The following is a 15,173-nucleotide window of genomic DNA, read 5'->3' as shown; positions in this document are numbered from 1 at the left end:
GACGACTGAACATTAGAGCCTGCAAAGCAAAAAACTGGGGAAAAATGAAGGATATATTTCCTTTAAGGGATATTATTATGGGGTACTTATGCACGCACTAGGGTTGTGAGGTGTTAGATGTTTGGAATTGTCTGATTAATGAACTTCATTGTGCAGGGAGCCATGTGGGAAGGAGGGAATGTTGTGTCACTTGTGGTTCCCCTCCCACTAGAAGGATCTGACAGAACGTCTCGGAAATTGCAGGGTTACTTTACATATTACGTACCGCTCCATAATGCAGTCACGCTGGGAAAAACGCAGCCGGCAGAATCTTTACCTCCGCACGGCACTGTTATTTAGTAATAAGTCTGGGACTTGTTGTTCCTGAATCCTGGCAGGAGGCAGCCGTGTAATATCCTTCTGTGTATCTCTCCGCTCTTGTAAGAGTCTTGTAGAGGCTTTGTATCTGCTGTGTGAGACACGTCAGCGGTGCCGGAGATCGGGACGCGATGTGCTCAGGGTGACAATAGGCGGCAGAGACAATGATGTCCGCCTGCAAACCAAGGCCTCCATAAGGCAGCGCAACATTGCATGGACGCTGCAGGCAGCCAAAGCGGGCTTAAAGGGGTTGTCCCGTTCCACAAAGGTTTTTCATATTCATTCTGTTAGTAGTAGTAAAAAAAAAATAAAAAAATAAAAAAATACTTATCACACCCTCCCCAGGTCCAATGTTGTTGTATCACTTCTGCAGCTCCCGGGGTCGGTTTCTGTCTGTACTGACGATGTCCCGTAGCCCATAGTCTATAGTGCTGCAGACAATAACAGACTCTGGGAGCAGCAGTTGAGATTTTTTGCTGGACCCGAAGACGGTGAATAAAGCACTTTTTTTCCTTTTTTTTTATACTATTAAAGGATCTTATAGCAAAAACATTTTCTGAAAGGTGACAACCCCTTTCAGACCTAAGTAGTTTCTCCCCCATTGTTTTCATACTTAAGAGTTGCATTCATAATTTTGTAAGCTGCAGAGCTAAGATCTCCCAGCAAGCCCTGCTTGTTCAGTGCCTTGATAGAACGGACTATATTGAATTCCTTTACGAAGTGAAAAGTAATGTAGCAAACACTAGAAACCTACAGCTTTGTAAGAGCTCAGCTGTTAGGGGCGTCCAGCAACACGTTCCCTGACTGTTTCATTCTGGTTCATTGCATGGAGCTTCTGCTGATTTGCCTTTTGGGAGGGATGTACTTAAATCAGCACCAGCAGAATAGTGAGTGCAGCTCTGGGGTACAATACAGCATGTAACTCACGATCAGTAATGTAATGTATGTACACAGTGACTGCACCAGCAGAATAATGAGTGCAGCTCTGGAGTATAATACAGGATGTAACTCAGGATCAGTAATGTAATGTATGTGCACAGTGACTGCACCAGCAGAATAGTGAGTGCAGCTCTGGGGTATAATACAGGATGTAACTCACGATCAGTAATGTAATGTATGTACACAGTGACTGCACCAGCAGAATAATGAGTGCAGCTCTGGAGTATAATACAGGATGTAACTCAGGATCAGTAATGTAATGTATGTACACAGTGACTGCACCAGCAGAATAGTGAGTGCAGCTCTGGGGTATAATACAGCATGTAACTCACGATCAGTAATGTAATGTATGTACACAGTGACTGCACCAGCAGAATAATGAGTGCAGCTCTGGAGTATAATACAGGATGTAACTCAGGATCAGTAATGTAATGTATGTACACAGTGACTGCACCAGCAGAATAGTGAGTGCAGCTCTGGGGTATAATACAGGATGTAACTCACGATCAGTAATGTAATGTATGTGCACAGTGACTGCACCAGCAGAATAATGAGTGCAGCTCTGGAGTATAATACAGGATGTAACTCAGGATCAGTAATGTAATGTATGTACACAGTGACTGCACCAGCAGAATAGTGAGTGCAGCTCTGGGGTATAATACAGGATGTAACTCACGATCAGTAATGTAATGTATGTACACAGTGACTGCACCAGCAGAATAATGAGTGCAGCTCTGGAGTATAATACAGGATGTAACTCAGGATCAGTAATGTAATGTATGTACACAGTGACTGCACCAGCAGAATAGTGAGTGCAGCTCTGGGGTATAATACAGCATGTAACTCACGATCAGTAATGTAATGTATGTACACAGTGACTGCACCAGCAGAATAATGAGTGCAGCTCTGGAGTATAATACAGGATGTAACTCAGGATCAGTAATGTAATGTATGTACACAGTGACTGCACCAGCAGAATAGTGAGTGCAGCTCTGGGGTATAATACAGGATGTAACTCAGGATCAGTAATGTAATGTATGTACACAGTGACTGCACCAGCAGGATAGTGAGTGCAGCTCTGGGGTATAATACAGCATGTAACTCGGGATCAGTAATGTAATGTATGTACACTGTGACTGCACCAGCAGAATAGTGAGTGCAGCTCTGGAGTATAATACAGGATGTAACTCAGGATCAGTAATGTAATGTATGTACACAGTGACTGCACCAGCAGAATAGTGAGCGCAGCTCTGGAGTGTAATACAGGATGTAACTCAGGATCAGTAATGTAATGTATGTACACAGTGACTGCACCAGCAGAATAGTGAGTGCAGCTCTGGAGTATAATACAGGATGTAACTCAGGATCAGTAATGTATGTACACAGTGACTGCACCAGCAGAATAGTGAGTGCAGCTCTGGGGTATAATACAGGATGTAACTCAGGATCAGTAATGTAATGTATGTACACAGTGACTGCACCAGCAGAATAGTGAGTGCAGCTCTGGGGTATAATACAGCATGTAACTCGGGATCAGTAATGTAATGTATGTACACAGTGACTGCACCAGCAGAATAGTGAGTGCAGCTCTGGAGTGTAATACAGGATGTAACTCAGGATCAGTAATGTAATGTATGTACACAGTGACTGCACCAGCAGAATAGTGAGCGCAGCTCTGGAGTGTAATACAGGATGTAACTCAGGATCAGTAATGTAATGTATGTACACAGTGACTGCACCAGCAGAATAGTGAGTGCAGCTCTGGAGTATAATACAGGATGTAACTCAGGATCAGTAATGTAATGTATGTACACAGTGACTGCACCAGCAGAATAGTGAGTGCAGCTCTGGAGTGTAATACAGGATGTAACTCAGGATCAGTAATGTAATGTATGTACACAGTGACTGCACCAGCAGAATAGTGAGTGCAGCTCTGGAGTATAATACAGGATGTAACTCAGGATCAGTAATGTAATGTATGTACACAGTGACTGCACCAGCAGAATAGTGAGTGCAGCTCTGGAGTATAATACAGGATGTAACTCAGGATCAGTAATGTAATGTGTGTACACAGTGACTGCACCAGCAGAATAGTGAGTGCAGCTCTGCGGTATAATACAGGATGTAACTCAGGATCAGTACAGGATCAGTAATGTATGTACACAGTGACTTCACCAGCAGAATAGTGAGTGCAGCTCTGGAGTATAATACAGGATGTAACTCAGGATCAGTAATGTAATGGATGTACACAGTGACTGCACCAGCAGAATAGTGAGTGCAGCTCTGGGGTATAATACAGGATGTAACTCAGGATCAGTAATGTATGTACACAGTGACTGCACCAGCAGAATAGTGAGTGCAGCTCTGGAGTATAATACAGGATGTAACTCAGGATCAGTAATGTAATGTATGTACACAGTGACTGCACCAGCAGAATAGTGAGTGCAGCTCTGAGGTATAATACAGGATGTAACTCAGGATCAGTATTGTATGTATGTACACAGTGACTGCACCAGTAGAACAGTGAGTGCAGCTCTGGGGTATAATACAGGATGTAAATCAGGATCAGTAATGTATGTACATGGTGTCTGCACCAGCAGAATAGTGAGTGCAGCTCTGGGGTATAATACAGGATGTAACTCTGGATCAGTAATGTATGTACACAGTGACTGCACCAGCAGAATATTGAGTACAGCTCTGGAGTATAATACAGGATGTAACCCAGGATCAGTAATGTAATGTATATACACAGTGACAGCACCAGCAGAATAGTGAGTGCAGCTCTGGGGTATAATACAGGATGTAATTCAGGATCAGTAATGTAATGTATGTACACAGTGACTGCACCAGCAGAATAGTGAGTGCAGCTCTGGGGTTTAATACAGGATGTAACTCAGGATCAGTAATGTAATGTATGTACACAGTGACTGCACCAGCAGAATAATGAGTGCAGCTCTGGAGTATAATACAGGATGTAACTCAGGATCAGTAATGTAATGTATGTACACTGTGACTGCACAAGCAGAATAGTGAGTGCAGCTCTGGGGTATAATACAGGATGTAACTCAGGATCAATATTGTATGTACACAGTGACTGCACCAGCAGAACAGTGAGTGCAGCTCTGGTGTATAATACAGGATGTAACTCAGGATCAGTAATGTAATGTATGTACACAGTGACTGCACCAGCAGAACAGTGAGTGCAGCTCTGGGGTATAATACACGATGTAACTCAGGATCAGTAATGTATGTACACAGTGACTGCACCAGCAGAATAGTGAGTGCAGCTCTGGGGTATAATACAGGATGTAACTCAGGATCAGTAATGTAATGTATGTACACAGTGACTGCACCAGCAGAATAGTGAGTGCAGCTCTGGGGTATAATACAGGATGTAACTCAGGATCAGTAATGTAATGTATGTATACAGTGACTGCACCAGCAGAATAGTGAGTGCAGCTCTGGGGTATAATACAGGATGCAACTCAGGATCAGTACAGGATAAGTCATGTATGGTGCATCATGTTGGCCTCTGCCAAGTTGAAATATACGGTATATTACAGAGTGTCACATCATATGAATAAACTTTCTTTGAAATTAATGATTACATTGTGGTGAGCTCAGTATTATTTCCTCAATTTCTGCAGTAGTGACAAAGTGTGATGTTGATTTACTTCATTCTGATGTTTAATTAGTGTTTTGCTTTTTTCCTCCTTGTCTTTCAATTTGCTTACATGATCGAAGTCTAGGAGAGTAAGTTTTCTTTTGTTGGTCTGACTTCAATGTCAGTACATTCCTCCATAATCACGCTCTATCGGCTCCATTATTTTATTGATGTGAATTACCACAAAGCACCACAACAGCTCACAGGGATTTTATAAGGAATGTACCGTAATACTGCTCCTATGTACTAGAATATAACTATTATAATACTGCTCCTAAGTACAAGAATATAACTACTGTACTATAATACTGCCCCTATGTGCAAGAATAGAACTGCTATAATACTGCCCCTATGTACAAGAATATAACTACTATAATACTGCGAAAGAAGAAAAATAAGCCAGCTCACCCTTGATGCATAAACCAATCTTCGGGAGCACGGACCCGCTGTGTCCAGGCGTATAAAGTCCAAAAAAAAAAGGAATGTCCAGCTTCACCGATTCCGTAAAAAATGATTTTCTTTATTCACAAACATTGAACATTGAGGTTACAGACTTCAGCACAACCATGATTAAGGGAGCTTAGTCTCCAGAAACTCGTTGAGATTCTTACCCATATGGTTCGTGCTGAAGCTGGACATTCGGTGAAGCTGGACATTATTTTTTGGACTTTTTTGGAATACTGCCCCCTATGTGCAAGAATCTAACTACTATAATACTGCCCCCATGTACAGGAATATAACTACTATAATACTGTCCCCTATGTACAAGAATATAACTACTATAATACTGCTCCCATGTACAAGAATATAATTACTATAATACTGCTCCTATGTACAGGAATATAACTACTATAATACTGCCCCTATGTACAAGAATATAACTACTATAATACTGCCCCTATGTACAAGAATATAACTACTATAATACTGCTCCTATGTACAAGAATATAACTACTATAATACTTCTCCTATGTACAAGAATATAAATACTATAATACTGCCCCTATGTACAAGAAAATAACTACTATAATACTGCTCCTATGTACAGGAATATAACTACTATAATACTGCCCCTATGTACAAGAATATAACTACTATAATACTGCCCCTATGTGCAAGAATATAACTACTATAATACTTCTCCTTTGTACAAGAATATAAATACTATAATACTGCCCCTATGTACAAGAATATAACTACTATAATACTGCTCCTATGTACAAGAATATAACTACTATAATACTGCCCCTATGTACAAGAATATAACTACTATAATACTGCCCCTATGTGCAAGAATATAACTACTATAATACTTCTCCTATGTACAAGAATATAAATACTATAATACTGCCCCTATGTACAAGAATATGACTACTATAATACTGCTCCTATGTACAAGAATATAACTACTATAATACTGCTCCTATGTACAAGAATATAACTACTATAATACTGCCCCTATGTACAAGAATATAACTACTATAATACTGCCCCTATGTGCAAGAATATAACTACTATAATACTTCTCCTATGTACAAGAATATAAATACTATAATACTGCCCCTATGTACAAGAATATGACTACTATAATACTGCTCCTATGTACAAGAATATAACTACTATAATACTGCCCCTATGTACAAGAATATAACTACTATAATACTGCTCCTATGTACAAGAATATAACTACTATAATACTGCCCCTATGTACAAGAATATAACTACTATAATACTGCCCCTATGTGCAAGAATATAACTACTATAATACTTCTCCTATGTACAAGAATATAAATACTATAATACTGCCCCTATGTACAAGAATATGACTACTATAATACTGCTCCTATGTACAAGAATATAACTACTATAATACTGCCCCTATGTACAAGAATATAACTACTATAATACTGCCCCTATGTGCAAGAATATAACTACTATAATACTTCTCCTATGTACAAGAATATAAATACTATAATACTGCCCCTATGTACAAGAAAATAACTACTATAATACTGCTCCTATGTACAGGAATATAACTACTATAATACTGCCCCTATGTACAAGAATATAACTACTATAATACTGCCCCTATGTACAAGAATATAACTACTATAATACTGCTCCTATGTACAGTAATATAACTACTATAATACTTCCCCCTATGTACAAGAATATAACTACTATAATACTGCCCCTATGTACAAGAATATAACTACTATAATACTGCTCCTATGTACAAGAATATAACTACTATAATACTGCTCCTATGTACAAGAATATAACTACTATAATACTGCCTCCTATGTACAAGAATATAACTACTATAATACTGCTCCTATGTACAAGAATATAACTGCTGTACTATAATACTGCCCCTATGTGCAAGAATAGAACAAGAATAGAACTGCTATAATACTGCCCCTATGTACAAGAATATAACTACTATAATACTGCGAAAGAAGAAAAATAAGCCAGCTCACCCTTGATGCATAAACCAATCTTCGGGAGCACGGACCTGCTGTGTCCAGGCGTATAAAGTCCAAAAAAGAAAAGAATGTCCAGCTTCACCGATTCCGTAAAAAATAATTTTCTTTATTCACAAACTTTGAACATTGAGGTTACAGACTTCAGCACAACCATGATTAAGGGAGCTTAGTCTCCAGAAACTCGTTGAGATTCTTACCCATATGGTTCGTGCTGAAGCTGGACATTCGGTGAAGCTGGACATTATTTTTTGGACTTTTTTGGAATACTGCCCCCTATGTGCAAGAATCTAACTACTATAATACTGCCCCCATGTACAGGAATATAACTACTATAATACTGTCCCCTATGTACAAGAATATAACTACTATAATACTGCTAATATGTACAAGAATATAACTACTATAATACTGCTCCTATGTACAAGAATATAACTACTATAATACTGCCCCTATGTACAAGAATATAACTACTATAATACTGCTCCTATGTACAAGAATATAACTACTATAATACTTCCCCCTATGTTCAAGAATATAACTACTATAATACTGCCCCTATGTACAAGAAAATAACTACTATAATACTGCTCCTATGTACAAGAATATAACTACTATAATACTGCCCCTATGTACAAGAATATAATTACTATAATACTGCTCCTATGTACAGGAATATAACTACTATAATACTGCCCCTATGTACAAGAATATAACTACTATAATACTGCCCCTATGTACATGAATATAACTACTATAATACTGCTCCTATGTACAAGAATATAACTACTATAATACTTCCCCCTATGTACAAGAATATAACTACTATAATACTGCCCCTATGTACAAGAAAATAACTACTATAATACTGCTCCTATGTACAAGAATATAACTACTATAATACTGCTCCTATGTACAAGAATATAACTACTATAATACTGCTCCTATGTACAAGAATATAACTACTATAATACTGCCTCCTATGTACAAGAATATAGCTACTATAATACTGCTCCTATGTACAAGAATATAACTACTATAATACTGCTCCTATGTACAAAAATATAACTACTATACTACTGGTCCTATGTACAAGAATATAGCTACTATAATACTGCTCCTATGTACAAAAATATAACTACTGTAATACTGCCCCTATGTACAAGAATATAGCTACTATAATACTGCTCCTATGTACAAGAATATAACTACTATAATACTGCTCCTATGCACAAGAATATAACTACTATAATACTGCCTCCTATGTACAAGAATATAACTACTATAATACTGCCCCTATGTTCAGGAATATAACTACTATAATACTGCCCCTATGTACAAGAATATAGCTACTATAATACTGCCCCTATGTACAAGAATATAGCTACTATAATACTGCCCCTCTGTACAAGAATATAACTAATATAATACTGCCCCTATATACAAGAATATAACTACTATAATACCGCTCCTGTGTACAAGAATATAACTACTATAATACTGCTCCTATGTACAAGAATATAACTACTATAATACTGTCCCCTATGTACAAGAATATAACTACTATAATACTGCTCCTATGTACAAGAATATAACTACTATAATACTGCTCCTATGTACAAGAATATAACTACTATAATACTGCTACTATGTACAAGAATATAACTACTATAATACTGCTCCTATGTACATGAATATAGCTACTATAATACTGCTCCTATGTACAAAAATATAACTACTATAATACTGGTCCTATGTACAAGAATATAGCTACTATAATACTGCTCCTATGTACAAAAATATAACTATAATACTGCCCCTATGTACAAGAATATAGCTACTATAATACTGCTCCTATGTAAAAGAATATAACTACTATAATACTGCTCCTATGTACAAGAATATAACTACTATAATACTGCTCCTATGTACAAGAATATAACTACTATAATATTGCGTCCTATGTACAAGAATATAACTACTATAATACTGCCCCTATGTTCAGGAATATAACTACTATAATACTGCTCCTATGAATAAGAATATAACTACTATAATACTGCCCCTATGTTCAGGAATATAACTACTATAATACTGCCCCTATGTTCAGGAATATAACTACTATAATACTGGCCCTATGTTCAGGAATATAACTACTATAATACTGCTCCTATGAATAAGAATATAACTACTATAATACTGCCCCTATGTTCAGGAATATAACTACTATAATACTGCCCCTATGTTCAGGAATATAACTACTATAATACTGCCCCTCTGTACAAGAATATAACTACTATAATACTGCCCCTATGTACAAGAATATAACTACTATAATACTGCCCCTCTGTACAAGAATATAACTACTATAATACTGCTCCTATGTACAAGAATATAACTACTATAATACTGCCCCTATGTTCAGGAATATAACTACTATAATACTGCCTCTCTGTACAAGAATATAACTACTATAATACTGCCCCTATGTACAAGAATATAACTACTATAATACTGCCCCTCTGTACAAGAATATAACTACTATAATACTGCTCCTATATACAAGAATATCACTACTATAATACTGCCCCTATGTACAAGAATATAACTACTATAATACTGCTCCTATGTACAAGAATATAACTACTATAATACTGCCCCTATGTTCAGGAATATAACTACTATAATACTGCCCCTCTGTACAAGAATATAACTACTATAATACTGCTCCTATGTACAAGAATATAACTACTATAATACTGTCCCTATATACAAGAATATAACTACTATAATACTGCTCCTATGTACAAGAATATAACTACTATAATACTGCTCCTATGTTCAGGAATATAACTACTATAATACTGCCCCTATGTATAAGAATATAACTACTATAATACTGCTCCTATGTACAAGAATATAACTACTATAATACTGCTCCTATGTTCAGGAATATAACTACTATAATACTGCTCCTATGTACAAGAATATAACTACTATAATACTGCTCCTATGTACAAGAATATAACTGCTATAATACTGCTCCTATGTTCAGGAATATAACTACTATAATAAAGCTACATGTAGAGGAGATATTTGTCTCGTAGTGTTAATCCTCATCTCTTTGGAATATCTTGGTCCTGTTGATATGTTGCTTTCTATGTATAATTGTTTTTTCTTTATTTCTAGGACTCTCAGAGCAGACAGGGAGGGTACAGTATGCACCAGCTCCAAGGGAACAAGGAGTACGGCAGTGAGAAGAAAGGCTACCTGTTAAAGAAGAGCGATGGGTAAGGTCAGGACTTTCCACATCTGATGGACCTTGTGTGTCACCATGGAGCTGCAGTAGCACCGGCACCTTGATGAGTAGTATGAAGAGTCTCCTCTGTGCTGTGTCCTTTTATCATGTTATTACCGTATGTTTATTTGGTGCCATGATAATTACAACATGAGCTGCGGCACTAGATCCCTGCATTGATTGAATGAGATCCTGAGATTCGTTCCAATGAATTAAGGGAACAGCTACTTGGCAGGAACGGCTGCACTGATTTGTAATGTTCCAGAGGTTCTCATTTGATTTTGGAGTTGAGGAATTTTTTAGGACAGTCAGTGACGACTTCATTCCGGATCTGACCACACATTTTGCGCCTGGCGTTGTGTTGGGGCTGCAGGAACTTCACGATGGTTCTGGGCTTCGAGGTACCCGTGACTATCATTTGGAGGTCTGTAGGAACATCGCTGACCCACGGCCAAGCCAATTATGGCAGACGATATTGCAGGCAGCATTACGTTCACCGCACCATCTCCAGACTGACATTTGATCATCGTGAATCTGCTCCATGTATTTGTGCCATTTGTGACACTACTGTCCTCCTTCTCCTGGACCTGTGTTCTGCCTTTGACACTGTGGACCACTCCCTCCTGCTACAGATTCTCTCATCTCTCAGCATCACAGTCTTGGCCCTATCCTGGATCTCGTCATATCTGACAGACCGAACATTGTGTCTCCCTCTCCGACACCACCTCCTCACCTCGCCCCTGGTCTGTCGGTGTTCCCCAAGGCTCAGTTCTAGGACCCCTACTCTTCTCCATCTACTCCTTCAGCCTGGGACAGTTCAGAATCCCACGGTTTGCAGTATCATCTCTATGCGGATGACACGCAGATCTACCTATCCGGACCTGACCTCACCACCTTACTTACCAAAATCCCACAATGTCTGTCTGCTATTTCATCTTTCTTTTCTGCTCTCTTTCTAAAACTGAACATGGACAAAACAGAATTCATCATCTTCCCCATCTCACTCTACCCCTCCACCAGACCTATCCATCAATGTCAATGGCTGCTCACTTTCCCCAGTCCCACACGCCCGGTGCCTCTGGGTGATCCTTGACTCTGCCCTCTTTCAAGCCACATATCCAAGCCCTTGCCTCCTCCTGCCGTCTCAAACTCAAAATATTTGCGACTCCTGGTTGAGCGTCTCACCTGATGTGCAGGCTGGTTGCTGGCTTCTTTTGCCCCCTGCAAGCAGAAGCCTGGGACTTGGCTCCTTCACTCATCCCAGGAAACCCATTCCCTCCCTGGGTAAGAGAGAGAGCAGGTCCCCAGGTGGAGAGGTGGTGGTTCCCAGGAGCTCAGGAGCACACTGCAGGAACAGCAGCGACCATACCCACAATTAGCACAATGAGCAGAGCTGCACTCACTATTCTGCTGGTGCAGTCACTGTGTACATACATTACATTACTGATCCTGAGTTACATCCTGTATTATACTCCAGAGCTGCACTCACTATTCTGCTGGTGCAGTCACTGTGTACATACATTACATTACTGATCCTGAGTTACATCCTGTATTATACTCCAGAGCTGTGCTCACTATTCTGCTGGTGCAGTCACTGTGTACATACATTACATTACTGATCCTGAGTTACATCTTGTATTATACTTCAGAGCTGCACTCACTATTCTGCTGGTGCAGTCACTGTGTACATACATTACATTACTGATCCTGAGTTGCCTCCTGTATTATACTCCAGAGCTGCACTCACTATTCTGCTGGTGCAGTCACTGTGTACATACATTACATTACTGATCCTGAGTTGCCTCCTGTATTATACCCCAGAGCTGCACTCACTATTCTGCTGGTGCAGTCACTGTGTACATACATTACATTACTGATCCTGAGTTACATCCTGTATTATACCCCAGAGCTGCACTCACTATTCTGCTGGTGCAGTCACTGTGTACATACATTACATTACTGGTCCTGAGTTACATCCTGTATTATACTCCAGAGCTGCACTCACTATTCTGCTGGTACAGTCACTGTGTACATATATTACATTACTGATCCTGAGTTACATCCTGTATTATACTCCAGAGCTGTGCTCACTATTCTGCTGGTGCAGTCACTGTGTATATACATTACTGATCCTGAGTTACATCCTGTATTATACTCCAGAGCTGTGCTCACTATTCTGCTTGTGCAGTTACTGTGTACATTCATTACATTACTGATCCTGAGTTACATCTTGAATTATACTTCAGAGCTGCACTCACTATTCTGCTGGTGCAGTCACTGTGTACATACATTACATTACTGATCCTGAGTTGCCTCCTGTATTATACTCCAGAGCTGCACTCACTATTCTGCTGGTGCAGTCACTGTGTACATACATTACATTACTGATCCTGAGTTACATCCTGTATTATACCCCAGAGCTGCACTCACTATTCTGCTGGTGCAGTCACTGTGTACATACATTACATTACTGATCCTGAGTTACATCCTGTATTATACCCCAGAGCTGCACTCACTATTCTGCTGGTGCAGTCACTGTGTACATACATTACATTACTGATCCTGAGTTGCCTCCTGTATTATACTCCAGAGCTGCACTCACTATTCTGCTGGTGCAGTCACTGTGTACATACATTACATTACTGATCCTGAGTTGCCTCCTGTATTATACCCCAGAGCTGCACTCACTATTCTGCTGGTGCAGTCACTGTGTACATACATTACATTACTGATCCTGAGTTACATCCTGTATTATACCCCAGAGCTGCACTCACTATTCTGCTGGTGCAGTCACTGTGTACATACATTACATTACTGATCCTGAGTTGCCTCCTGTATTATACCCCAGAGCTGCACTCACTATTCTGCTGGTGCAGTCACTGTGTACATACATTACATTACTGATCCTGAGTTACATCCTGTATTATACCCCAGAGCTGCACTCACTATTCTGCTGGTGCAGTCACTGTGTACATACATTACATTACTGATCCTGAGTTACATCCTGTATTATACCCCAGAGCTGCACTCACTATTCTGCTGGTGCAGTCACTGTGTACATACATTACATTACTGATCCTGAGTTGCCTCCTGTATTATACCCCAGAGCTGCACTCACTATTCTGCTGGTGCAGTCACTGTGTACATACATTACATTACTGATCCTGAGTTACATCCTGTATTATACCCCAGAGCTGCACTCACTATTCTGCTGGTGCAGTCACTGTGTACATACATTACATTACTGATCCTGAGTTGCCTCCTGTATTATACCCCAGAGCTGCACTCACTATTCTGCTGGTGCAGTCACTGTGTACATACATTACATTACTGATCCTGAGTTACATCCTGTATTATACTCCAGAGCTGCACTCACTATTCTGCTGGTGCAGTCACTGTGTACATACATTACATTACTGATCCTGAGTTACATCCTGTATTATACTTCAGAGCTGCACTCACTGTTCTACGTCTACAAGCTAGCTGTATGTGACTGCTCACACTGGCAAGTTATATTTACGCTTGTTGTGGTGTAGATGTTATTTCTGCAGATGACGGTGAATTGTTTTTGTCTTTTCAGTCTGAGGAAAGTTTGGCAAAGAAGAAAGTGTATGGTGAAAAACGGAATCCTCACAATATCGCATGCCACAGTAAGTAGCTCTGTTAGCGACATTCTTTCCATTGCACAATCTTTTTTTATCAGAAGAGTTTCCCCTGACAGTAAGCTGATTACGACCGTCTTGCTGTTTTGTGATAATATCTCTATAACCATGTGCAAAGCAATCCAAAATATATCTCCCCAAATGGAAGAATAAAAGATAAAAAAAAAGATAAAAATAATTTTTCCTTCCAAAAAAGACATTTTGCCCTATCCTCAATAATAATGTAACCCGAGCATCGGAGACACACCGTCAACATCACTGGACAGCGATTGTTGGTAAGGGGTCCATTGCTGGGAACCCTCCAATAAACAAGAAAAACAACAAAAATGTTAAAAAATAATAATAAAATAATATATGTACAGTTATGTGAAAAAGTTTGGGCACCCCTATTAATCTTAAGCTTAATGTTTTATAAAAAATAGTTTTTTTTGCATCAGCTATTTCAGTTTCATATATCTAATAACTGTTGGACACAGTAATGTTTCTGCCTTGAAATGAGGTTTATTGTACTAACAGAAAATGTACAATCTGCATTCAAACACAATTTGACAGGTGCATAAGTATGGGCACCCCACCAGAAAAGTGACATTAGTATTGAGTAGATCCTCCTTTTGCAAAAATAACAGCCTCTAGTCACTTCCTGTAGCTTTTAATGAGTTCCTGGATCCTGGATGAAGGTATTTTTGACCATTCCTCTTTACAAAACAATTCCAGTTCAGTTAAGTTTGATGGTCGCCGAGCATGGACAGCCCTCTTCAAATAATCCCACA

At 39.2% G+C, this 15,173-nt stretch overlaps 1 protein-coding gene across 4 annotated transcripts in view; it reads left to right on the top strand.

The window, feature by feature from the left end:
• The window catches only part of ASAP1 (ArfGAP with SH3 domain, ankyrin repeat and PH domain 1), a 346,099-nt gene that overhangs the window by 256,531 nt on the left and 74,395 nt on the right, over positions 1 to 15,173 (top strand). For all 4 annotated transcript variants that reach the window (XM_069731924.1, XM_069731927.1, XM_069731925.1 and 1 more), the window contains 2 exons: positions 10,633 to 10,733; positions 14,322 to 14,391. In XM_069731924.1, the coding sequence (XP_069588025.1) occupies positions 10,633 to 10,733; positions 14,322 to 14,391 (171 nt within the window). The remainder of the gene's footprint in view (positions 1 to 10,632; positions 10,734 to 14,321; positions 14,392 to 15,173) is intronic.

Source organism: Ranitomeya imitator, chromosome 6 (assembly GCF_032444005.1).
Source record: "Ranitomeya imitator isolate aRanImi1 chromosome 6, aRanImi1.pri, whole genome shotgun sequence".
NCBI classification, from domain to species: Eukaryota; Metazoa; Chordata; class Amphibia; order Anura; family Dendrobatidae; genus Ranitomeya; species Ranitomeya imitator.
This window is presented reverse-complemented; position numbering and strand designations above follow the sequence as displayed.